At 59.1% G+C, this 26,406-nt stretch overlaps 1 protein-coding gene across 2 annotated transcripts in view; it reads left to right on the forward strand.

Annotated features, from left to right (window-relative positions):
• The first annotated feature begins 11,630 nt into the window (after window positions 1-11,630).
• The window catches only part of DSCAML1 (DS cell adhesion molecule like 1), an 87,654-nt gene continuing 72,878 nt past the window's right edge, over window positions 11,631-26,406 (forward strand). Inside the window, exons 1-2 of one of the 2 annotated variants that reach the window (XM_059867241.1) lie at window positions 11,631-11,944; window positions 14,305-14,451. In XM_059867241.1, coding sequence (XP_059723224.1) covers window positions 14,349-14,451 — 103 coding nt within the window. In that variant the 5' untranslated portion in view covers window positions 11,631-11,944; window positions 14,305-14,348. The remainder of the gene's footprint in view (window positions 11,945-14,304; window positions 14,452-26,406) is intronic. The other variant, XM_059867242.1, reaches the window with a different exon arrangement.

A 26,406-nucleotide genomic window follows, 5' to 3' on the forward strand; every position in this document is an offset into this window, starting at 1 on the left:
AGGTGGGGTGCGCCCAGGCTGGGGGGATGCGGGAGGTGGGGTGCGCCCGGGCTGGGGGATGCGGGAGGTGGGGTGTGCCCGGGCCCGGGGGATGCGGGAGGTGGGATGTGCCCGGGCCGGGGGGATGCGGGAGGTGGAGTGTGCCCGGGCCGGGGGGATGCGGGAGGTGGGATGTGCCCGGGCAGGGGGGATGCGGGAGGTGGGGTGCGCCCGGGCCAGGGGGATGCAGGGTGCTCAGCACTGGGCTCAGCCTGCGGCTGGGGCTGGCCCCGGGGGCTAAGGGGGTGCTGTGCCCACCCTCCTTTTGGCTGTTCTCCCCAGTGTGCCCTCATGGAGAGTGGGTTTTCCGAATATTAGTGGAAGAATTGCCTTTAGGGGAAAATACCTCTCTGGCTAACGGGACACTGCTGTAATCCCCAGAGCCCTGGGGCAGCCTGGAGCTGAGTGTAATTCTGCCCAGAGGCAGAAGAAATGCCTGGCAAGGGGGAGATTGAAGGGGGGGCTGTTTTCAAAGGGCTGCAGGATGCCCCGTGCCCTCAGGAGAGGCAGCAGGGTTCCCCCCTGTGCAATTTCTGCCGTGGTGAAGGAAGGGTCCCTCCTCCCAGTGCCTGCTGGGGCTCAGAGCTGTGCGGGGGCATGCGTTGCCATCAGTTCTCCTGTGTCTCATGCAGAGTTTGGGGCAGGGAATGAATTCCTCAGAGGGAGCTTCACCTTTGAACCGTGCAGCTGGGCTGGCTGCTGGCTCTGGCAGGCTGCTGGCTGCCTGGGAGCGGGGCAGTGGCCACAGGGAGCCTGAGACAGGCTTCTCCTCACCAGCCACTGCTGGCCTGGCTTCCTGCGAGCCGCCTGCGCTGCCGAAGCACAGGTCAGCACTGCCCAAATCATTACCCTGGAGATTTCCTGCCTTTCCCCATCACAGCCACACGAAGCACATTCTGCAGCTCTGGTCGCTAGCAGGACACCAGCTTTGTGGGGTGAAGGCGCGTGCAAAGGCGACACACAAACGCTTCTGGTCAGGCTGCTGTCCCCAAACGGTGGCTGGCTGCTGGGCCAGAGCTGAGCCCCAGGTGTGGGCTGGCAGGAGCTCCTGCTCCAGGAGCTCTGGCTGCCTGCCCGGCGCTGCCAGCCCCGCACGTGCGCCCGGCTCGGCGAGCTGGCAGAGGGCCTGGGCTGGGCCATCCCCAGGGCCTGGGCTGAGCCATCCATGGAGGAGCAAACGGGGCCAGAGAGAAGGGCACAGGCGGCTCAAGGACTCGCCAGGGCTCCCCCAGTGTGAGCCGGGCTGAGTGCTCGCCCTGCCAGCCTCAGATTTGCACTCTGGTGCTGCTGCCTGCAGCTCCTGGAGGGAGGAGCCCTTTGGGGCAGGTCAGGGCGCTGGGTTGATCCTCTGAGCTGGGCATGGTGAGGAAACTCACGAGAGCTGCTGAGCAGCCACGGGAGCTAAAAATGAACGGGTGAGCAGCATTCACTCGCCCTGCTTGCATGCCTCACACAGAGATCTGTGGGGCCCCGTGAGTGCTGTGCCAGCGAGTGCCCCCAGCCCACGCAGCCCCGCTCCTTTCACTCCCAAGTGTAGGAGGGTACCAGTCCCACCTGAGGCCGAGGCGTTGTGTGCTGGTTTGCAAAGTGCTGTAGTGGGTTCCAGGCTGGCAGCTCGCTGTGAGCAGGCTGGGCCGGGCTGTGCTGCCATCCTGCAGCAGCTGCCGGGGAGGGAAGGGGGCAGATGCCTGGCATGTGGCTGGGGGTCCCCAGAGCCCGGGCTTTGCCGCTTGCCTGGGTATGGGCCTGCATACCAATTTCCCTGCCAAGTACCAGCGAACATCTGCACGGCCATGTAGGTGGCGATGGAAATGCACCTCGGCTCCTGGAGGGGTGTGTGGGCACCGCGTGTGCATCAGCTGCTGCCTCACCGCCCCTGGGGACGCTGGCCAGGGGTGCCAGCATGGGGCTGGCACGTGCCAGCGTGGGAGGGCTGTGACACCCACGAGCCGCTGAGGTGGCCTGGGAACGGGCTGGGGAGGGGGTGGTGACGGCGCTGCCGAGCTCAGCAGAGCCATGAAGGAAGGGGAAGCACATCCTTGGGGAGGAGGAGGAGGAGGAGGAGGGAAGGCTGTGGTGTGGCAGAGCTGCACAGCACGGGCACAGTGTTTGCCCCTGTTTCTGCTGCTGGCACTGATCAGGTGGCAGTGGCCTCGCTGTGCTCGTCACTAAGATGGCAGCGTCTCTGGGTGGCCTGGAGCAGGGAGGGGACAGAGGACACGGGGTGGGCATGGAGGACCCTGCGTCCTGGCGGCTTCTCCGTGTCCTTTGGTCACATCCCAACTCTGAAATGGGAACCTCCCACCCACGGTTCCCCCCTCGGTGAGCTCTTCAGGGGACTTCTAGGTGGGAATGCTTGCAGTGAATCTAGGAGGGCTGGAAATGGCCATGGGGCTGTTGTTTTCCCAATTTCCGTGACGATAGTTGCGTTTTCAATTAAATCTAAACAGCGCTTTTTAAAAAATCCAAACGTAATGTTTTTCCTGCTGGTTGTTTTGTTTGAAATCTGAATGCTTTAATCTTTCTTTCTGTTTATTTTCCAACAAATTGGGCTTGTAAAGGCTGTTTTGGAAAGCAAAGAAAACCTGCTATAATCACTTCAAGAAAAGACACTCTGAATGCTCTAACGGTCCAGACAAATTGGCTTTGGTGTGACTAAGTCTTGGGGAGTACAAGCTTCGGCTTGAGCTAAGCCTTGGATAAATACACCCCAAAGTAAAGCATTAGCTGGTATTTGTTTGTTATTTGCTGGCTGGAGGGATGAATGTGTAATGAATCTGCTGGCCCTGTCTCGCTTGTGTCCCCTCTCCTGGGAGCAGCACGGGCTGCTGGAGCCCTGCTCTCCCACCCTCAGGAGTGTCCAAAGCCACGCCGGACAGGGCTCGGAGCAACCTGAAAGGTGTCCCTGTGGTCTGCGAGGTCCCTTCCAACCCAAACCTCTGTATTGTTTTTGTCCCCCGGACGCTGGACCAGCGTGCGGGAGGCCCGGGGAGCAGGAGGAGAGCCAGTGCCAGTCCCGGGTGGCCCAGGCGCGCTGCTCACCCGCAGCCCTGCGGCCCGGACCGGGCTCACCCGGGGCAAGGCTGCGCCGTGCCGCTTTGCGGGGATGGGGCAGCGCGAACCGGGGCTGATGGCGCGGGGGCCAGCGCAGCTCGGGGGCGGCCGGTGGCGGCCAGGGGCTCTGCCAGCCCTCGCGCACGCCGAGGAGGAGGAGGAAGGGGCTCGGCCGGCGGGGGCCGCGGCCGCCCCCAGCCCTGCGCGGCGCGGGGGGGGCGGGCGCGGGCGGGAGCCCGGCCCACGGGCGGGAGCGGAGCGGGGCGGAGCGGGAGCGGCGCTGGGCACCTCAGCCGGGCTGGCAGCGGCGGCAGGAGCGCGGCACGCCGGGGCACCGCACCTCCGCAATTGCGCCGCAGCCCGGGGCCAGAGCTGCTCTGTATGGCATGTGGCTGGTAACTTTTCTCCTGCTGTACTCTTTGCCGAAAGGTACGTGCGGACCGCGGCGGGGGCGGCGGGGGTCCCTGGCAGCGGGACCGGGCGGGTGGCACGGGCTGCTCCCTCCCCGAGGCTCTCGGTGCTCCGTTTCTCGGTCCCGCATCTCTCGGTGCGCCCTCGCCGGGGTCCCGGGGCTCTCGGTGAGCCCTGTTGGGATCTCGATACGCCCTCCCCCAGGTCTCCGGGCGCTCGGTACGACCTCCCCGGGGTCCCGGGGCTCTTGCTGCGCCTTCCTGAGCTCTCGGTGCGCCCTCCCCGGGGTTCCGCGGCTCTCGGTGCCGCGCTCTCGCGGCGCCCTCCCCGCGTGCCCGGGATTGTCGGTGCGCTCTCCCGGAGCGCTCGGCCCGGACGGCGCGGCGCAGCGCGGGGCTCGGAGCGCGGAGCGGGGCCGGTCGGTGCCGGCGCATCCCGGAGCGGCTCCGCGGCGCAGCCCCCGGGGCGGCGGTGGCAGCCGCGGCCGGGACCCCGCACCGACGGGCGCAGCATCCTCCGGCGGGGCCTCGCCGGGACCGAGCGCTCCGCGTCTCCCGAGCGCTTCTCAGTCTGATCCCGCCAGCCGGCGAAACCCAGCCGTGCCTAAAAATTCGCATCCTTCCCCCTAGGAATGCTGTGTGAAGTGTAACCCAACGGCTTGACATCAATCAGATTAGAGATAAATCATAAATGGGGGGGGGGGGGGGGATGGGGAGAACCATGGAAGAAGCGTGTCAAGGAGACACACGCTGGAAGATTACAGATTAATTTAAAGTTGGGCATTAAGTGGATGCTGCCCACATCCAGCGAGGTGATACTCTAAGCGAGTGTCTGCTCTAGATGCAATTAAAGAGAGGCAGGAGCTGCGTGGAGCACGGGCACTTAAATCCCACTGCGTTTGTTACAACAATCGATCCGTGTTACATAAAGGAATTGCCCATTTCCGGATCTGCGGGAATTTTTAATTATGTTTCTGTAATAATTTACCTCTTTGCCCACGACCCGACCTGCAGATGCGGGTGCTGGAAGCGCCCACCTCTTGGAAAATTGTCTGCTCGGAGGATGTAAAATGACATTTGCCCTAATTATCGTCTCTGACATTTGAGAACAGCAAGGGGGAAATTTTAGGAAATGAGGAAAGTGAAAGAAAGGGGACGGAGCTGCTTCCTTGCAAGAGACCTCTCTTGCTGCCCATTACCCCGTTAGCTGAATGTTAATCCAATGAAAAATATTTACTGAGCTTTAATAGGACACCCTCTCCAGTTGTGTGGTGATGATCAATTATTCCATCAATTATTAATTATGGAATAGCTGCTTTATTCGAGCTGGGGTGAAGCTGCTTTTGGGAGCTTTACCCAAAATCGCTATTGTGCTTCAGATCTGCTGAGCTGAACGTGCCAGCGTCTGCTTTGCTTACATTTGCATTTTTTACCGTGCTAAAAGGAAAAAAACAAACCTGGAAACAAATAACCGTCGAGGATGCCATGATTCCTTTCGACCCCCAATAGTCAAAATAATGAAGAGCCGCACTGGTTTATTGCTTTTTGCATCTTTTCAGCCCCAGCTTCTTGGAAAAGGGATCTCTTCCCACAGAGCTATCTCTTCGGAGAAGAGCAAATTAAAAGCCTCCATTAGCACAACTCCTCGTGGCCTCATTTTACATTTTATTTCTTAAAAAAAAAATAAATTAAAAAAAAATGAGAGATCTTCAGCGTTGAACAGTCCTGGTGATGCAAAGTGTTAACGTGAAGCGGTTCCAGTGAGAGGACAGCAATACAATGGAAGTTTCATTAGAATAATAGGATAAAAAAAATGAATTGCTTAATGCATGATAAACCTTTCAGATACTTAATATTTCTGGGCATCGAAGCACATCCTTTTAACGTGCTCCTGCTGTAGAACAAGAGCTCAAGTAGAAACCGAAAGCAGATAAACATTTGATCCAAGGGACCCCTGAAGTTTAGAAATCCCTTGATGGGCTCTAGCTGCTTATTTCTGCCCCTGTTGATGAAATAAACAGAAATGGGTGCTTGGCAAGCGGAGAGTTGAGCAGCGAGATGCTCTGGCAGGCAGAGGGGAGGCGAGTGGTGTGATGAGGAACGGACTGGCCACAACTGAGAGGCTGGGAGCCAGGGAAGCGTCTCCCTGCGTGATGTTGCTGGATGGCTCTGCCGCCTGATTTATATTGGCATTATATTTACATGATGTTCCCGCGCTGGGCGCAGCGAACGGTGCAGCTCGCGGCTTCTAATCTCTCCCATCTCGGCCCCCCAGTGTGGCACAGCGCTCGTTTGTCTCTGAAATGAAACATGGAAACCTCATTAAATGCACGGAGGAGAAGCCTGCAGTGCTCAGCTCCTCGCCGTGCCCGGCGCTTGTTTATCCTGCCAAAATTTCCCAGCACCAGGAGCCGCCGTGGCGGCTCGCCCAGAGCCTTTACCTGGCGTGGGCTTTGGGCTGCTCCTGCCTTGGCATGGGCAGTGGGCAAAGCCACCCTGGTGCTCCTGGGTGTTTGTCCTCTGCAGGAGGAGGCTGCGCCTTGAGCGAGGGGCGAGTGCCAGGGACGTGCTGTGGAACAGCCCTTCTGGAGCTGGGGGCTGCCTGGGAGCCTGGGGCATGCCTTGGGGCAGCCGTGGCTCCAGCAGCTCGGTGTTGGGGTGCTGGGACCTCTGCCCGTGTGCCCCGTGTGCTGGGGGGATGGACGGGCAGCGCTCCGTCCTTCTCTGGAGCAGCTGGCGAGCCGAGGGCGAGAATAAAGCTGGAAGTCTTTGTGGCAGGAATTCTGACATGGCAGCAGGCGAGGCTGAGCCGCGCCTCGGGTGGCATGGAGGCACCTCACCGCCGAGCAGGCAGCACGGCTCACGGTGCCACTTCCACGGCGGGCACCAAGGAGGAAGGCGCTGGGTCACAGCAGCCCTTGTGATGCTGCTGCCTGGGGAGGATGTGCAGGGGCAGCTCTGGGTGCAGGGCGTTCCTTGCCTCTGGAATCTCGGTCACGGCCAGCTCTTGGTCTTTACATAATCACGGTTTGGGAGTCACCCTCTCCCTGCTCATGGATCCCGCAGAAATATCCCCCAGCACGTGCAGGCTGCCGCCATCATCCACCAGCAGAGCCCTACCCAACGTTCAGGAGTTCCATTTCCAGGCTCGTGCTCCTGCCTGCTCCCAGCTGTGCCTGGGCAGGGATGCAGCAGCTCCTGGCCCTGAGAGGAGAGCCAGCACGGCTTGGAGGGGATGGGGAGGAGGTGAGGAGCTGGCAGGGCTTGCCCAGGTGTGTTCTCCTGGTGGCAATCCTGGTCTCCACCTTGCAAAGCCACCGAGAGGGTTGTGATGCCCTGGGAGCATGGCCTGGCCATTGTGGAGGGAGCCCAAGGCCAGGCGTGGTGGCCTCTGCTGTGTCCCCTGCCCACCCTTTGTGTCCGCTCCTTTGACCTCCCTGGGGACACGGTGCTGTCACTCTGGCTGGACAATGTCACCAGATGTCCCCTTGGGACCTCAGGCGTTTGTGTTCAGCGTGTCCAAGGCATGGAGGTGGCTCTGGAAGGGGAGGGAGAAGTTGTCCCCTGTGTCCCCTGGGCTTGTTCCTCACCCCCAGGCTGGGGGCTCAGGAGCTGGGGCAGGGCTGGGGGATGTCCAGCTCTGGGTCAGCCCCTGTGTGGATGGTGTGGTGGGGCTGGTGCCTCTCAGGAGCAGCCACGGGAGGTTCCAGAAGCAGGAATCCGGCCGGGAGAGCTTTTTTTCCCAGGCAAGGGTTACAGCCTCAGCCTGGGTGCTGTCGTAATCGCTGGAGGTGGTTCAGGCCCTAATTTCCATGCAGATGCATTAAGGAGCAGGCGCTTGGAGCACTTTTGAGCTGTGCCCTTAGTCACAGAGGACCAGAGGCAGGCTCTCCTTTGCTCCCTCTCTGCTTTGTCACCTCGGGAAGGACCGTGGTGCCCGAGCCAGAGGGGCTGGGCCACCACGGTGGGACTCTGTGGTGGCCAAATTGCAGTGCCAGGGCAGGGAAGATGCTGTGGCAGGCACCTGCTGCTGTGCGGGGCACAGCTGAACGCCCCAGGCCCTGCTTGGCATTTCCTGACACCATTTCCACCCCCCTGAGACCGGTCCCTGAGGAGCAGAGCGTGCGGGAGTCACGGCTTTAACCCTCTGGGCTGGGACACGCGGGGGAGGTGACATCCCGGGAGGGTGTGCTGCTCTCCCAGGCACCTCTGGGTTCCCCTTGGAAGGGACCAGCCTCGGCCCCTTCCCTCCTCATCCTTCCAGGCGCTTGGCAGTGCCACTTCTCGCTCCATCAACTCCAAGGTCACTCCCTGCGTTGGCACAAAGGCTGTGAAGGTGTCCAGGGGATGAGGGCTTGGAGGGAGCTCGTTCCAGGAGGCTCCTCCAGCGATCCCCGCGTGCAGGCAGGGTGTGATGGAATTACTGTCCCCTCTTCAGCACGGAGGAACCATCAGGACTCGCCACCTACCTGCAAATCCCAGCGCGGTGCGTGCCAGGCCTTGGTTCGCTCTCTCCTTGAGCAGGGCAGGTGTCAACCACCCTTAATGAGGATAATAAATGAGCTGCGAGGTGCCCATTAGCCTGCTGCTCTCCTCAGCATCCCTGCAGCCCGCCGGGGCCGGGGGCTGGGGAATCCCCACTGGCCCCTCCGGCCCCCTTGGAGCCCCACGGGTGGGGTTGTGCCGGGGGGAGCCCCGGCAGGTCCTCACCAGGCTGGGAGGAGGGGTGGGGTCACCACGGGCATCAGGAAGCAGCTGCCAGGGGGGTAATGAGAACTCCAGTCCAGTGCCTGCCCAGGGGATTGGGAACCCCCCAAAACACCAATTCTCCAGCATTTCCCGGGCTCTGTCTGGTTTGCACCCAGCTCAAGCACCGTGCTCGGCCTGAGGGGCTTTGGGTGGGCTCGGGCTGGCTGTGTGCTGCCAGCACAGGTGATGGACATGCACAGAGAGTGGGAAAAGCCTCTTATCTCGGGAGGAGGAGCCCTGGCTGGCACGGAGCTGGTCCTTGTCTGAGACTGCTCCTAAATCTGCTTCTTAGGAAAGGACAGGCTCTTCTGGGAGGAAAGAACCTGGGAGGTTTTGTGCTGGCATTGCTGAGCTGCTCAGGCAGGACATGCACCTGCACCTCTCCCAGAGATGGTGACACATCCTGGGGACAGTTTGTGGCCCCTGTCTGGAGCAAGCAGAGCAGCCCAGAGCTTTGCTGTGCCACCGAAGGTGCTGGAGCTTGGGAAGTCCAGCCATCCGCACTGGTAAATATTCTGAAGGGATGATAGCAAAATGACTTGCTTCTCCCAGCTCGAATAGAGATATTAATATTTCAATAGCTCTAGGTTGTAATTTACCACAATTTAGGAAGATTGAGCTCTGATAACTTAAAGCACCTGCCTTTCAGAGCCAGCCCCAGTGTCCAGCCCTGTGCTGGGCTCGGTGCAGCTCCCAGCTGGAGCCAGGCTGGGCTCCAGGCTGCCTTCCCAGCAGAAACTGTTCCATCTCAGCTCTCCCAGCCTCCTCCCTTCAGGTTCCTGTGAATTAATGCCCTCGATATGTAGGTTAGGGTCAGCACATCTGACCAGATGTGAGCAGTGATTTCTGGTTTAAAAATATTGCTGTGCTATTTCTAAATTTTTAATCTCTCCCAGTGATTTGGAGACAGTTTTATGAAACATGGAATTAGGATGGTGCTCAATGCTAAATGGTAAAGGAGATTATGAGGATTTAACTCTATACGTCTGTCACATAACTATTGCCAATCCCATAACCTCCATTTTCTATTAAAAATCCCTTTCCCCCTTTGACCCGAAAAAGCTTTATGGGTAATCTGAATTTCTCTGTTTATGAGGTATTTTTCCACTCCTCGCCCCAGCCCCTCACCCGTCCAGCTCTGAACCCTCCTGGTGCTGCTGAGGATGAAGGTGTTTTCCTGGCAGGAAACATCTCCTGGGTGCTCCAGGAGCCTTCTCCAGCTATAATGTGGGACCTGGGGAGAGATCCTGGATGGAGCCCGGAGCACAGCCAGGTGTCCTTGGTCCAAAGCCAGGCTGAAGGTGGCTTCTGCTGTGCCCTGGCTCCAGCCATCTTCTGCTCAGCTCAGGCTCAGCCACAAATAGCTCTGTGCTGCTCGTGCAGCCTTTGTTTCCCTTCCTCTGCCTGCAAATGTGGCTTTTTTCCCTTTCATGTATTTGGGAGTAGCACCGCGCTGCTGGGATGAAGGGAAATGCTGATTCATGACGACAAACCAGCCTGGAGATGTCACAAAATGACATCTGCAGGGCCCAGCGGTGGCCCCGTGGCTCTGCAAAGGCTTTGCTGGAGCTTTGCTCCTCTGTCCATCCATCTTTGGTGCTCGTCAGCCAGGGAGGGAAAAACAAACACGTGGACAGAGGGAATCAGTGCGTGGGGACACAAGGAGATGATTCTGTGACCTCTAAATTGGTTGTCTCGTGTGGTGGCACAGCTGGACCTGACCATCAGCTCATCCCTTCTGTGGCACAGAGGGCTCTGGGTGGGCACAGGAGGAGCCCTGCTCGTTTATGGGCATGATGCTGTGCAGTGCTCACAGAGAGCGAGAGTAAGATACCGAAAGAGGCCGAGGTTGTACATCCAGCTGGGAGAAGGATGGAGAGGGGAAGGATGGAGAAGGGCTGAGGTGTCTCGGGGTGTCCATCCTGAGCTGCTGAGGCTGTTGTGGATTGGGCTGGTGGCACAGCTCCCAGGCAGGATGGGCACCTGGCTGGAGAAGCTTGGCACGGAGATGGAGCCACCGCGGCCGCTCAGCCAGCCCTTCCTCGGGCGGGCGGCCGCCTGCGGAGCCCAGGCGTGAGGATGAGGCTTTTCCTTCTCCCCTCTGCTGCCATCCCCTCCTCCCCAAGTTAAGGAATCGAGGTCAGGGAGGGTCCCCCGTGGCTCGTTGTGAACCGGTGCTGATCTGCTTATTGGCTCTGCGGCACGGCGGGCGCACGCTCAGCCGCGCTATTAATACACCCGCCGAGGGCCCTTCCCAGATCCCTGTCCTTCCGCCCACTTGGAAAGAGTGCAGCTAAAAAAAGAAAGCGGATCTAAGTGACTGGGGGCCTCCTCTTCCTTATTTATAGCCAATTTTGCTGCCTTGGGCTGGGAAGGGGGAGCTCGTGGTCCCGGGGAGTGGGCAGGAGCTGGGGGCAGAGGTCCATTCCCTACTTCCCAAGAAGGGAAGTGCTGCTCTCCAGCAGTGAGAGCTGCTCCTGGGCATGCAGGTGGCCACAAGCTCGGCCTGGACTGTGCCCCTGAACCCACCTCAGTCCTCGTTTGGAGGTGCAGGGGTGCCCGGGAGAAGCTCAGGCTGAGGGCAGGGTGGGTCTGAGCTTCCCTGCCGGTGGCTCTGAGAGAGGGGGGCAGCTCTGATCCCGGTTTTCCAGCCCTCTTCTGGTTTGGAGGCAGTGGTAGGGTGGCAGGGGAGGTCTCTGCCCTGCCTGGCAGTGGTGTGCACCGGGTGTGTTGGCACTGCTGTGCTGGATGGGGGGGTCACAGCAATGCCAGGGCTGGCAGGAGGAGCAGTGTTGGTGGCTGCACTTGGCATGCTGTCCTCAGGGCCGTGGGTGCTCAGAGCCAGCTGGGCACCCCTGGGGAAGCCTCGGGGGCTGCCCGGGGTGCCCACCCTGCCTGAACAGCCCCTGGCTGTCCTGCTGAGCTGCCTGTGATCCCTGATCCGTGCTGGCAGCAGGAGCGCTGGCCTGTGAAGGTGGCCTGTGTGCTTCCAGCCGTGCACGGATGCTCTGGGCTCCCCTGCTCTGCACGCAGGGCTGTGCCAGGGGGTCTCTGTGCTGGGGGCTTCTCTGTAATGGGGGGGTCTTTGTGCCACGGTGTCTCTGTGATGGGGGGTTCTCTGTACCAGAGGGGTCTCTGTGCTGCGGGGTTCTCTGTGATGGGGGGGGCCTTTGTGCCAGGGGTTTTCTATGCCAGAGGGGTCTCTGTGCCTGGGGAGTCTCTGTGCCGGGGGGGGGTCTCTGTGCCGGGGGGGGTCTCAGTGCCAGGGGGTTCTCTATGCCAGGGGGTCTCTGTGCCTGGGGGGTCTCTGTGCCAGCAGGACTGGCGATCCCCGCGGTGACCCCTTGCCATTGTGGCCTCTGCTTTGCCCACAGCACGCGCTGAAGATGTTGGAACCAGCCTCTACTTTGTGAACGACTCCCTGCAGCAGGTCACCTTCTCCAGCACAGTGGGGGTGGTGATCCCCTGCCCGGCAGCAGGGTCACCCAGCGCCGTCCTCCGGTGGTACCTGGCCACAGGTGACGACATCTACGATGTGCCCCACATCCGGCATGTCCATGCCAATGGGACTTTGCAGCTCTACCCCTTCTCGCCATCAGCCTTCAACAGCTTCATCCACGACAACGACTACTTCTGCACCGCAGAGAACTCGGCTGGCAAAATCAGGAGCCCGAACATCCGTGTTAAAGCAGGTGGGAGCTGCCTGTGGGCGCTGGGCTGGGCACGCGGGGCTGGCTCCTCCCTGCTCTGCTCCATCACGGGCAGAGCCGGGGCTGCTGCCTTGGGTTCCTGCAGCAGGATGGAGCAGGGAGAAGGGCAGAGCCTTGGGTGGGATGTGCAGCTTGGAGGTCTCCGGTGAGTGTCCGGAGAACGTGGTGTGGCTGCAGCCTGGTGCCAGGAGAGTTCCTCTCCCTCTGAACCGGGATTGTCTCGCCCAACCACTTACCGAGGCTTTTCCCAGCTGTGGGAGGGGCTGGGCCACATCTGTCCGTGCTGGGGGCCCCCTCAGCGTCCCACAGCCTGGTTCCACTGCAGCGCCCAGCCTCAGCTTGCCAAGGCTTATTAAGAACAAAAAAAAAATTAAATAAATAAAAAAAAAAGGAGGAATATGGCAAAGAGCTGATTCCAAAAGCCATTATAGTAAATTATTGACCAGGCTGAGGAGGGCTAATAGCCCAGGAATGGCTTCATTATGTAACCTATTAAAAGTGGGGCTAGCAGAGGGAACGTGACAGAAGTGACTACAGGGTTTTTTATTTTAATACCTTGTACTGTGGAGTAAATTGGTATTAACCCCCTTCTGCAGAGTGAATTATTTACCAGCACTCTCGGGTTACCTATAAACCACAGCGTGGTGGAGGAGCAGATGGGGTGTAGTAAATGTGGAGCTGCTGCTCTCCTCGTGTGGGCACAGCAGGGCTGGCTCTGCTGGGATCCCTCGTGCCCAGAGCTGCCCTGGGATCACAGAGAGGGAGTCCTGGCTCTCAGCCCCCTCTCCATCCAGGGCTGCATGCAGCCCTGCTGCTGGGCTGGGAGCTCAGCCTCCCCCTCGTTAGCAGGAGATGTGGATGTCCAGTGGGGCCACCAGGATGGCTCCAGCTCCTGGAGCTGCTCTGCCTTTCTGGCAGTGGAAATGGCTGTGGAACATTCCCCAGCTGCTGCTGCCTCCTGGCCATCCCACTTCCCAGTCACTCTCCAGTGCTTCCTAATGGCAGTGCAGCACAGAGAGCCAATTACAGCTGGAGAAAGCCAGCAATAAAATAAAATGCACTGGAAACTGAAAATATGAGGGAGAAAATCTCTGGAAGTCTTGGGCAAGCTGTTGGCGAGCACATGGAGCAAATTTCTCCGGCCAGGGGAGAGGTTTAAGTGGGCTGGTTGTGGGTGTGTGTTGCCCTCCCGGGGGTTATTCCTGCTGGCAGGAAAAGCCTGGAGCCCTGGCCTGGGGCTGGCACAGCTCAGGGATGCAGTGGGGCTGTGCCCAGGGTCTGTCCCCAGCCGGGGTGCTGGTGGAGGCAGGGAGCACTCGGGATGTTCCTCATGGTCCCTGCTGCCCTTTAAAGCCTGTGAATAAACCTCAGCTCCAGGTGATTAAGGAAGCCTTTGCTGGTTAATCTGCTTTGGCTCTGCAGCTCCTTTCCATGGCAGCTTCTCCCCATGCCCTCGTGGCACACCTCTGAGCAGGGAGCCCCAAAAGCCCAGAAACCAGGGTGGAAATGCTGCCACCCTCTCACTGCTGGCCTGGCTGTGTGAGGTGTGGGATGCAATGTCCACAGGGACTTCCCACCCAGGGAAAACACCTTCCTGCTGGGGCTGCCGAGGGCTTTGCTGAGCTGCTCCTGCTCTGGCCAGCTGTTAGATGACAAAGTGAACGTGCATTTGTCATGATGGCAATCGTCTCCATGCCCTACAGGGCACAATTTTTGTCACTGTGAAAAGGGAGCTGCTCCAACTGCATTTTGTACTAGAATTTCAGGAGTTTGTGGTGTCTGCCTTGCTGGGGTTGGTGACATCTCTTTGTCGTGCTGGAGAGGCTGAGGTGGGTCCCTCTCACCCAGCAGGTGCTCCTGGAGCCCTGCTGCTGTCCAGGGAGCAGCACAGAGCTGTCAGAGGGATGTGCATCTCCCTGAGAAGCAGGGCACATGCTGGGAGCATGGCAAACTGTCATTGCTCTCCTCAAATGTTCCTGCAGAGGCTTGAGGGGGTCCCAGGCTCTGTGCCACGGGCTGTCTCTCCCAGGGTGCATTCTCAGCATCCAGGGGTGAAATGCACATTACAACCACAAAGTGCCGTCGGTCCCCACACTGAGTCTGGCACGCTCAGGTGACACTGGGACCGTGGCAGGTCCCAGCAGGGCCAGGTGTGCCTCTGTCCCAAGGCCAGCAGCGCATTCCTCAGCAGAGAATCCCCTCCTTCCCCGGGAAGGTGCTTGGGATGAGAGCAGCGTGCGGCTGGGTGGGTTGGTTTGTTTGGGAAACGTGGGATTCTAGCAAAAGGAAGTGTGTTTTCCTCCAGCACTGTCATGCTACCAACCATCTGCTTTCCTCCACAGTTTTCAGGGAACCGTACACCGTTCGGGTGGAGGACCAAAGGTCGATGCGTGGAAACGTGGCTGTTTTCAAGTGCCTCATCCCCTCTTCAGTGCAGGAATACGTTAGCGTTGTATCCTGGGAGAAAGACACCGTTTCTATCATCCCAGGTAAGAGAGGAGCACCTGTTCTCTGGAAATCTGACCTGCTCTGCCATGTGGGACACTTGCTGTCGTGGAGGATCTGCTTTTTGGCTTGTTGTCTGTGCCTGTGCTGCCCAGCAAAGGCTTCCAGTGGTGATTGTGCAGCTCCAGGCTGGAAAGTGCTGCTGGTGTGAGCAGGGGTGAGGTGCCCAGGCTCTCCTGGGTGCTCTGGCTGTGTGTCCCTGGGGTGAGGGGTGCTTAGTGTGATTTTGGCAGCACTCGTGCCCTGTCCTGGTCTCTGCAGGATGACTTGGGTACCTGGCACTGGCACCTGGCCAACAGGGACAACACCTGCCCGTGCTGCCCGTGTCTGACTGCTGCAGTCAGGGCGGGTGTTTGTCTTGTCAGGATGATGCTCCAGTCAAAATTCCACCTTTTCTTGTCAATTTTCACAACTGATTCAACCATGGGAAAGGAACTTGGTGAAAATGCCATCACCTCCCTGTCCCCTGGGATGGAACCTGCCTGGCCTGCCTGTGCCATGCCCCTGCCTCGTGCCTGGGCCATGTCCCACTCCGAGCTGACTGCCCTGCGTGGGGAAGGGGCGTGGGAGGGACAGCACCACCCCCCTCTGCTCAGGGGCTCTGCAGGGCCAGGAGGTTTCCCTGGGTATTTCCCTGTGATTTTCTGGCAGCTGCTCCTGCCTGGCTGTGGCAGGCTCGGGGCTCAGCGTGGGGCCAGCCCCGTGTCCCCGTGCCCCGGGGTGACCTCGTGGCTCCTCCGTGGAGCCGCTGTCGATGCACAGCGTGTGTGAGCTGCTAGCAAAGCAATCAATAACTGCTTCCCCCGGGGCATCCAGAGGGAATTAAAGGATTTGGCCCAAAGTGAGTGCTCTGTGCTTGATATTTGCTCACAGGTCAGAAAGCCCTGGTGCTGCCACGGGGAGCAGAGCCCACCGGGAGCGGGGCTGGGGCTGCAGGAGCAGCTGAAGGAGCAAAGTGCTTCACCTGGAGGGGGGTGACCTGTTCTCCTGGGGGCTCTTGCAGGTGGGCTGTGCGCCCCGAGTGCAGCCAAGGTGCTGACCCAGCACAGCCCACGTGCCTGGTGGTACCCGGGCAGGCACCCTCTGGCAGGGACAGAGGGGCACCGTGCCCTTGCCAGGCTGTGGATGTGGGAGCAGGAGGTGGGTTTCTGTGTGGTGGGTGGCTACGAGGCGCTGGTGGTGCCCATCCCCTGGGGTGCTCATGGTGCGGTTTGGGTGGTGCAGGTGATGCTCTGCCCGCTGTGGGTGCTGCCTTTGGTGAGTGGCACTCCAGGTCCATCAGCAGGAGAGCCTGGGCCGTTGTTTCCTCCGTGGTTTGGGATCCTTTGCTCTGGGATGCTGGAGGCTGGAGCCCGTGTGGCCGGCGGGCTCAGCAGTGTTTGCCAACTGAGCATCCCTGCACTCGCGTGATCCCAACCAGACTTGTTCCCCTGTTTGCTGTGGCAGTGGATTTTTTAATATGATGATTTAATTAGGGTGGAACGATTTTAACATTCTAAAGCAATAATTACCCTAAAGACAGAACATATAAATTGTGTTACAGTGCAGAGTCAACACAAGCAAACATGTTTTGCCGTTGGATTACAAATATAGTATCTGCCTGAAGCTTATTTTTTTTGTTGCTGGTGTGTTAGAGCTAAAACTGGCTTTGCTGTTACCAAAAATATGTTTTTCCCTGACCTCTGCTGAACCTCTGCGTCTGCCCTGATTCTGAGTGAGGAGGATGAGGGGAGGGGACGGGGTGGAGGTGAGGAGGGCTGGGATGTGGTGCTGAGGCCCTGCAGTCCCTGCTGCTCACAGTGCTGGGTTCTGGGTGAGACACTGGGTGTGCAAGGGCTGCAGCACTGCACCTGAGCTCTGAGCTGCACTCACAGCTGCCTCTGAGTGTGCTGCTCTCTCCTGACTCCAGCCTGCCAAACCTGCTGCTTTCCCCAAAACTTTGCTCTGGTGCTCCCTGTGGGAGGCTGGGCATCTTCCCAGCAGGGAAGGAACAGTCCTGATGTGCAGAGAAAATCTCCATCCACACTCCTTGGTGGCACAAAGCTCTCTTTAAGTGACTGTTGTAGTAAATGTCTTTTCCCCAACCAAACCAAAACACCTGCAGCTGAGAAACAGGGGCAGCGAGTGCTTCCCCTGGGGCTGCTCCTGTGAGCTCAGCCTCTGCCTCCACGTGGGGCTGGGGGGACCCTTTTGTGAGCTTTCCCGGGTTCCAGGAGGAAATCCTTCTCTGGCCCACGTTGTTCAGAGCAGCTGTGGCTGCCCCATCCCTGACAGGGCCCAAGGCCAGCTTGGACAGGTGCTGGGACAGTGGAAGGTGTCCCTGCCCATGGCAGGGGGAGGAACAAGGTGGACTTTAAGGTCTCTTATAACACAAATTGTTCTTTAATTCTATGACTGAATTTTTTTTTTTTTTTCTTAATTGGGATTACAGGGCTCCCATCCTCTGACATATTTTCAGCCAGACCTTGTTGCTCTTTTGGAGGGTGCAGAACTTGGTGGTGCCCTGCTGGTGAGAGCCCAGCTGGAGAGCTGCTGCCTCCCTCCCCGGGGTGTGGGTGACGAGTTGTGCTCTTTGGTTAACTTGGCAACGCCGTAACAGACCCTGAAATCAAAGATAAACTCTTTATGGCAGGTTATCCTGCACGTAAATCATCATTAGTGCAGCTCATTTTTGTTTAGTGCCCACCTGACTCTGCTGCTGTGTGTTTAGAGAAGTCAAGGGTTGTGGAGAAATTACAGGGTTTTCAAAAACCCATTTGCCTTGCTGGAGCTCACATCAGAATCAATCTTGCCTCGTGCTCCAGCCCTGCCACAGACACAGCCCCGCTGCCAGGGCTCTGCTGCTCTGCCTGGGAGGGCAGCCCTGGTGACAGGACAGGGCCTGGGGGACAATCACACCTCAGATCAGCTGCTCCTGCTGCATCTTGGTGGGTGTTGGAGGGGCTGGGTGGGAGCTCAGCAGCTGAGCAGAGGGTTTTACACACCCCTCACCCCTCTGCCATGGAGTGAGAGTGAGAAAATGCTGCTGCAAGCTGCTTTAGAACTCAGCCTTGTAAACAGCTTTTCTTTTATTATTTTATTGCTATTTTGAGTGGCAGTGGTGGCAGTGTGGAGCCCAGGTGTGAGGGCACTCCAGGGGTTTGCAAAAACAACCCGGGGAGCTGCTGGTGACACCACAAAGTGGGGCTGGAGCAATTTCAGCCCCTCAGCTGTTCAAGGGGCTCATTTGGGCACTGCTCGGCTTTTACAGCCCTCTGAGCACACACGTGCCCGTGGACTCACACCCAAACCATCCCCAGCTGGCCCAGGGATGTCACTGTGTCCAGCTTTGCCTTGCTGGGCACAAATGCCACCTCTGCAGGCTGTGCCAGTGGGGAAAACAGCTCTGGGGCTGGCGAGGGCAGTGGGGTTTGGAGCAGGGAGCATTACCAGCCTGGCAAACCCCGAGCTGAGCTGTTATTTGCTGCTTCAGTGTTGTGTACGTGATGGGTTGTGTTGGAAAAAATCTAAATAGAGCACTTGTCAAGGTACCAGCATTTCTAAGGGTGCTGCCTTTGTCACCAGCCTAATACAAATCCTCTGAGGGCTGTGCAGATGAGGATGTACTTAGTCACTGGTTATCCACAAAGCCTTTTCTCTGGAAAGCAAAACGTAAAGCTTGCCAGAAGGAAGGAGCTGAAAAAAAAAAATAAAAAATGGAGTTCTGTGAAGTTTTAGACATGTTTTTGTGTGTGTTGTGGGCTGAGCCTTTCAGGAGTTTCCAAAATATCTCTGCCTGAGTTAATCTGTTTGTGGTGCTGCAGCTGTGAGCTTCTCTTGACCTGCATGGCCCTTTCTGTGCCATCCTCAGATGGACCCAGGGCTGGTTCTGGGGTCCTGAAACTCCCCTCAGCAGCTCTTTGGTGGCTGGGCAGTGAAAGGGCAGCAGCTCCTCCTGGTTCCATGCAGTCAATCCCCCCAGAAATGTTCTCTGTCCTCTGCTGCACTGGCCACTGCTGCACTGTTTTTCTCTGAAATTACAGAGGTGGAACTGCACACAAATCCCACTGTAATCCATCCCAGGACGTGCTGAGTCCAGGGATGAGGCAGGAGGCTGGATTTCTGGGATTTCTGGGGTTTCTGGGGTTTATTTCTGAGGTTTCTGGGCACAGCGTTCCCCCTGGGCGGGTGCTGCGTGCCGAGGGGCACGGAGGGATGAGGGGGATGAGGCAGGGCCCGGATAATTCTGCATTGTCCTTGTGTCAATGGGCTCATTCTGGGGGACATCAGGCTCCTGTTCCTGGGGAAAAGCCGGGGCAGAATAAACACGGCCAGGCGCAGGCTGCCCTTGTTTGTGCGTTTGGCGTCGCGGAGAGCCCCGGGGCGCAGGGCACCCGCTGAGGGTCGGAGTTTTGGGTGGGTTTGGCCCGAAAATGGGACGAGCCCGGCTGGGTTAAAGCCGAAGGCTGTGAGCTGGAGCTGCCGTGTCCCTGCTGTCCCCTGCTGTCCCCAGCGCTGAGAGCAGCGCCGGTGGCTGTGACCCGCTCCGGGAGAGGGGACCCGGCTGTCCCGCCTGCCCCGCTCCCTGCCGGGGTGTGCAGGGAGAAACCCCCCCTGGGGCACTCGGCTGGGCACCGCTGGGCACACGGCTGGGCACCGCTGGGCACACGGCTGGGCCTCGCCAGCGGCGTTCTGTCCCCTGTGCCCGGGCGGGGACGGGCGGAGCCGCAGCGCGGAGCCGCCGATGTGACCGGAGCGAGCGGCGTCCCGTCCTTCCCTGGCTGCGGGGGCTGCAGAACCTTTCCCCTGCCGGCCTGGAGATCTCCGAAGGTGTCCTGCCTTCTCCCCCACCCCTTGCCACCCTCTCTGGCTGCGACATGTGCCCAGACCTGTTACAGAGGGAAGTAGCTCCAGGCGTTATTCTCACCAAGTGGGGTGAGATTCTGTCTGAAATCATTTCATCCTTCCCCAGAGACTTGGCGTGAATTTTATCTAATCGCCATGGCAACAGATAAAAAAAGGTGTGAGCACATCTCCTTTTGCTGTGATAATTCAGATTTATATATTCAGATCAGATTGGAGTTAGAGATTTTAAAAGGAGCAGATGCAGCAGAAGGTGTGACTGCAAATAATGTGGCGAGAACGTTTGATGATCCTGCCCTTTAAGAGGGGAGAGCGCTTTCCCGCAGGTTTTTTTGGAATATAATTATTCCATCAAATCCACTTTAACAAGGACTCATTATAGCCCTGATAATGCAGAGTCACGTTGGAGACAATCTCCACACGCATGCACACACGGCACACGCAGGGACCACAACAAGTAAACAGCAGCCTGGGCCCAGCCCAGAGCCCAGGCACCACCCCGGTGTCCCTGTCACCTCCTGGTGCCCCTGTCGCCTCCTGTGCCCCAATTCCACAGCCCCAGCTGGAGCCAGGTGGGGATTTGGGGACACTGAGCTCCTCCTGTCCCAAACCAAAGCTGTTGGCAGTTCTGCTGTGCCATGGCAGCGTCTGCAGGACAGGGGAGCTTTGGCTGAGAGCAGCGAAAGGAATCCCACACTCATGGGATGGTTTGGGCCAGAAGTGACCTCAGAGGATCTCATCCCAGCCCTGCCATGGCAGGGACACCTCCCACTACCCCAGGTGGCTCCAAGCCCCAGTGTCCATCCCGGCCTTGGACACTGCCAGGACGGGGCAGCCACAGCTGCTCTGGGCACCCTGTGCCAGGGCCATCCCTTAGGGCACCTCCAGCCACCCTGAGCAGCAGCTGTGCCCTAGGGAAGGGGTGAACAGCGAGCCCAGAGAGGCTGGGATGGGTGCCTGAGGATCTGGAGATCCCACGGGAGGCAGGTGGGCTGTACATCTCCTCCTGGAGTGCAGAGAGCAGGAGCAGGGAGAGATCAGCTGGAGGAAGGATCTGCTGGTCTCCTGGGTCCCAGGGTGACCCTTTGTGCTGGGATGCAGCGTTCCTGTCACACTGAAAGGCACACAGGCTTTTCAGGCAATGGCCAGGAAGGTGGGGACACGAGGGAAGTCCCCTGGAGCACCCCACTGGTGCCATGGGGAGAAGGGGAGTGATGTGGGCAGGAGGGGCCTGGGGCTGGTGAGCCTGAGAGGTGTCTGAGGTTCCCTGGAGTCGCTCAGGGACTCCTGGAGTGTGCACTGCACATCCCTGTGGGAGCATTCTGTGCTCTGCACCAGCCCCAGAGAAGGCTGTGGGGCACAGCTCGCAGTGGAGCTGAGCTCTGTGATGGAACCTGGAGCCTCACGTGCCTCGTGCACCTTGCTGAGCCCAGCACCCTCCTGCCTGCCCCCAGAACCGAGCCTGGAGCCTCCAGGTCCCTGCTGAATCACAAGGGCCGTGCTCTTGTGTCCCTGCTCACAGGGCACTTGCTAAATTCTGATGCTTTTGTGCATTTTAAAGACCTTCCTGCTGGTGGAGAGCTGAAATCCACTGGGATGGGAGTTTCTGCAAGGCACTGGAGCAGCTCAGGCTGAGGCTGTGGTCAGCACTCCGTGCACTGGGCAGGACAGTGTGGGTGCTGGGCACAGGGGACTGGGGGGCTCTGTATGGGGGTGCAGCCCATGATCAGCCATGGGCCTCCTCCCCTGAGGGGTCCTTGGGAGTGACCCCTCTCTCTGCAGGCTGCTACCAGCTTGGAAGGCTCCAAAATCTGCTTGAAAATCCTAGAAGAGGATGGAAACACAGAAAAGGGGGAGCTGGAGGGGACCCACTGAAATCCAGCTCGTTGCCGTGCCCAGGACAGCCCTGAGCAGCATGCCAATGAAATGCCAGAGCCAGCTCAGCGCTGGGCTTGCTGGCATGTGCAGGTTGTCCGGGCAGCCCCAGCCTGTCCTTTCCACCTCTATTTAAATGTCATTTGTGAGGGAGGAGCCGCTGCTGGCTCCTGCCCTGCTGCCCCAGGTCTCCCCCGGGAGCAGAGCCTGCAGGGCAGTGATTGCTGCAGCCAAGCCCAGTGATGTGAGAGCTGCACAGGTCAAAGCTCTCCCGGAGCACAAGTCCGTGTGAGCCTGAGCCCCTGCCCCGGGGCTGCGAGGGACAGGAGCCAGAGCCAGCACAGCCCGGGCTCTGCAGGCAGCTCATCCCACAGGGGCTGGGGGCTCGTGGGCAGGGGAGGGGGAGCCGTGGGTGTGCATCTCCCTCCCCCTCCCCAGCCACACACTTCCCCAGATGCAGAAACAATCCCGGTCATTATTCCTGCCATGGTGACAGTGACAGTGGCAGGGATGCCAGCTTCCTCACACAGACGGCTTTATTTCATCTCCTCTGCTTTTCAAAGCCTCTTTCATTTTGTATGAGGAGACAGATGTGAAGGGCTGCAGGCTGATAAATTCTGCTGTCTTATGAAAAGAGAGGGTGGGTTTTTGTTGTGGTTGCTGCTCTTCCTCCCTCCCTCCCTCCCCAGCTCCCTCCCAGCCACCTCCTGCTGTCGAGGGTGCTCCCTGCTCCAGACATGGGACACTGGCTGGTGTCACCTCCCTGGGACAGGCTGAGTGCCCAACGCTGGTGTCACCTCTCTGGGACAGGCAGGGCTGAGTGCCCAGGGCTGGGTTTTGGGTGCAGAACCTGGGGTTGTGGTGATGGGCACCAGGTTGCTAAAAGCCAATTCCCAGGTTGGGAGGCAAGGAGCCCAGGGGTGCAGATGCCTCCCAAAACGCCTCAGCCGTGGGGTGGGGAGGAGCTGAGCCAGGCTGTGGAGCCAGGGCTGAGCTTTCCCAGCAGGGACAGCCCAAATCCTCGTCCTCCATGTGAGAGCACAGGGCTGGGAGGTCGGGGACAGGCTGCTGTGCTCCGTGCCAGCCAGGAGCAGCTGTGGGCTGGGGAGGGAGCAGCCAGCAGCCCTTGGTGGGGTGTTGGAAGTCTCTGCCCTGTCCCTCTGCCCTCCTCGGAGCAGGGTGGCTGCAGTGGGCAGTGGAATCTGCCCTGCCTGGCACCAGGGGTCTCAGTGCAGCCCCCCCTCCCCCCCTCCTGCTCTGCTGACGATAGTTCAAGTTTAAAAATAAATTGCTCCATCTTTAATTGCGGTTTAAATAACTGCTTCATTTTTATTTAAATGTGGCTCTGCAAGGCTTGGAGAACAATTAGGAGAAAATACAGGGCATTGCTCTGGTGCATGTGTTCAAGCATATAATTAATTTTTTTTATTATACTGATGTTTGCCGAATCTGGAAAAAGATCTTATTGTTCCTCTTGATTCAGTCACGCAGAGGATCTACAAATACACCAGCCATTTCAGGCCTCCATTGCAGCAGCCATGGAGCCCTGCTGCTGCCACAGGGGAGGCTCCTCGGGCCCCTGCCCTGCCCTGTGACACCCACCCAGCTCACACTGGGGGCTGCAGCCCCGAGGAGGGCTGGGCTGCTCGGGGGTCTGCAGGGTGCCAGGCTGGTGGGCACAGCCCAGGCTGGGGCTGCTGGGTCTGTCCCCAGTGCCAGGCTGGGGCTGCTGGGTGTGCCCCCAGTGCCAGGCTGGGGCTGCTGGGTGTGCCCAGTGCCAGGCTGGTGGGCACAGCCCAATCTAGGGCTGCTGTGTGTGCCCAGTGCCAGGCTGGGGCTGCTGGGTATGTCCCCAGTGCCAGGCTGGGGCTGCTGTGTGTGCCCAGTGCCAGGCTGGGGCTGCTGTGTGTGCCCAGTGCCAGGCTGGTGGGCACAGCCCAATCTGGGGCTGCTGGATGTGTCCCCAGTGCCAGGCTGGTGGGCACAGCCCAATCTGGGGCTGCTGTGTGTGTCCCCAGTGCCAGGCTGGTGGGCACAGCCCAATCTGGGGCTGCTGTGTGTGCCCCCAGTGCCAAGCTGGGGCTGCTGTGTGTCCCCAGTGCCAGGCTGGGGCTGCTGTGTGTGCCCCCAGTGCCAGGCTGGGGCTGCTGTGTGTGCCCCCAGTGCCAAGCTGGGGCTGCTGTGTGTGCCCCCAGCCCCATCTGAAGGATCTGGGTGCTGTTCTAGAGCCCAGAGCCCACCTGGGGCTCACCCTGGGGGGGTTGTGCCGGTTGTCAATGAGTGGGGGTGTCACAAGGCCAGACCAGGGCCGGGGGATGGGCAGTGGAACCTCGGCAGGGCTCAGTGCGCCCCAGGCACCTCTCCAGGCCGAGCTGGCCATTCAGGACTGTAAATCTCATTCACAGTCGATTGGGATTAGGCTCCTAAGTGCCCGACATTGCTGAAGTGCTTCTCCAAGGGCTGGGGGGAAGCTGCTGTGAGCTGGCGGGCTCTAAGCTTATCAGTCAAAGGTGCTTTGCTTGGTGACAGAAGCCACTTGTGGTAAACAAGCTGCTGGCCCTTTGGACCCCTGACAATCTTTTAACCATTTATTAAAGCAGCTACGAGCTCTTCTTGGAAATGAAATCTTAATAGCGAGCGTGGCAGAGATTTTTCACAGATGGCAGCACTGCCAAAAGCAGGCATTCAAGAAAACATTCATCAAAAACATTCATTTCTTTCAAAAAGAAATTGACGTTTATAGCGTAGACAAATTTGGGACTCATTTGCTTTGCCTTTCAGTTTCTGGATTTTTAGAGGTCACGTTTTTCTGCACCTTCGAGGGTTAGAAACTGGTGTTATTTTTAACTGGAAACTGAGATTCTCGTGTAACATGGCACAGGAAATGGGGCATGTGGAGAGGCTGGGTATGGCAGGACCTGTGCAGCGCTGGGGGATCTGCAGGGGATCACAGCACCGTGGAATATTCTGGTTTGGAAGGGACCCCCAAGGACCATCAAGGACCTGCCCCTGCACAGACACCCCAACAATCCCACCCTGTGCCTGGGAGCATTGTCCAAACACCCCGGAGCTCTGGCAGCCCTGGGGCTGTGACCATCCTCCCCTGGCTGTGCTCCAGGCTCTGCCCTGCCTCTGGATGTTGCATGCAGAGCCTCCCTGGGGTGGGAGGGTGCCCAGCTGGCTCTCCAGGTGATGGAGGGGATGGCAGGGCCCAGCGGGAGCTGCATCCCTGGCATGGTGAGGCAGGGAGCCTCCACACGCCCTGGAGAGCACCTCTGGAGCCCGCCCCACCCTCACCCTTCGGGAAGGACGGGTGTGCCCTCCCTCCTTAAACAGCCAGAAATTCCCTTAAGAGGGAGCAATTCATTCGCAGCTCATCTCCATTTCATCTGAAGGCTGCACCACGCTGGGTTTCAGCCTTGTTATGTTTTCTCTTGAGCAATACCTTTTATTTCTGCAGTGTTTAATATTCCTTTCCAGAGCCTCCGTTGCCTGTTCTGGGTCTTTCTACAGAAAGCAGCTTTAAAACTGTAATTTTTCGTGGCTGAGCATGTCACAACCAGCTGGGTCCTCTTTGCTTGAGTGCTGTCGCCCCTCCCCATCCTCCCCGTGCCCGCTCTTCCCTCCGTGCCAGGCATCCCCAGCGAGGGGTCCCCTTCACAGGCAGGCTCAGCCCGAGGAGAAGTGCTTTCTCTCACCCAAACCAGCCTGGTGCCTGGAGCTTGGCACTGCCAAGGGCTGTCAATGCTGTCACAGGGCTGGGGAAAAATGGTGGTGCAGGCAGGGAGAACATCCCTGTGCTGGTCGAGGGGAAGGACAGGGCTGTGTGTCCCCATCCCTGTGCTGGTCGAGGGGAAGGACAGGCCTGTGTGTCCTCATCCCTTGGGAATAAAGGGGAAGGACAGGGCTGTGTGTCCTCATCCCTTGGGAATAAAGGAGAAGGACAGGCCTGTGTGTCCCCATCCCTGTGTGGTCAAGGGGAAGGACAGGGCTGTGTGTCCCCATCCCTTGGGAATAAAGGGGAAGGACAGGGCTGTGTGTCCCAGGGATTGTGTCCCCATCCCTGGGGAGTAAGGGGAAGGACAGGCCTGTGTGTCCCCATCCCTTGGGAATAAAGGAGAAGGACAGGTCTGTGTGTCCTCATCCCTGTGTGGTCAAGGGGAAGGACAGGGCTGTGTGTCCCCATCCCTTGGGAATAAAGGGGAAGGACAGGGCTGTGTGTCCTCATCCCTGGGGAGTAGGAGAAGGATGGGATGTGTGTCCCCATCCCTGTGCTGGTCGAGGGGAAGGACAGGCCTGTGTTTCCCCATCCCTGGGAGGCTTTGGTGGTGGCTGAAGTGAAAACCCCGTGCTGGTCATGGCTTTGCACTCACCAGCCCCTGCTCCAGCCCCCAGCTGATGGCTTGGAGCTGCTTCTCCCCACAAGCCCTTCACACAGGGGAGGAGCAGCGTGCTGCGGGCAGCAGGAGCTGGGGCCAGCTCTGGGGGTGTCCCTGGTGTGCCACTTCGTGTCCCTGTGACTCTCAGCCCCTGCTGTGCCTGCTCGGGGTGCCAGCTCCCGGCGCTGCGGTTCCGCAGGCGCCTCCCCAGCAGCGCTGCTGTTTCTGCAGCTTGTTTCACACCCGGGAGCAGAGCTGTGCCACGCTGCCAGCAGCAGGGCTCGGGAAGCACCTCCTGGCACTCAGGTGCCCGGCTCTGGCTGCCTGGGTGGGATTTCCCCCTGCCAGGAGAGGTTCAAGCCACACAGCTCCTTCCAGGGAGGGATTGCTGCCTTGCCCAGGTGAACTCTCTCTGCACCTTGGACCACGGCCACGTGCTCAGCCCTGCTGTGTCATGGATCCCACATCCTGGCACGTCCCAGGCTTTGAGCAGGAGCTGTGGCTGTTGTGGCTCTTGCAGACGCTGGGTGTACGGCGCGTGCCCGGCTGTATCAAGAATTAACTTCATCATCATCCCCGTGATCTCTGTTGGCAGAGCTCTGGCATAACCTGTCGTGTCTTATCTGGGAATTGCCTGTGAGTTACAGCTAGCTCCGGCCTGGCCCTGGGCTCAGCCAGGTTTTGGCTCTTCCAGGGCTCTGGGTGCCCAGGGCTCGGCCTCTGGTTTGCAGCTGCACAAGCACAGCTGGAAATCTGGTGGGGGATCTCCTGCCTGGGGGTGGAGAAGGGTTTGGGCCACACCCCTGTGTGCCCCCAGGGAGCATCATTTCTGCACCTCAGCTC

Source organism: Haemorhous mexicanus, chromosome 24, assembly GCF_027477595.1.
Source record: "Haemorhous mexicanus isolate bHaeMex1 chromosome 24, bHaeMex1.pri, whole genome shotgun sequence".
NCBI lineage: Eukaryota > Metazoa > Chordata > Aves > Passeriformes > Fringillidae > Haemorhous > Haemorhous mexicanus.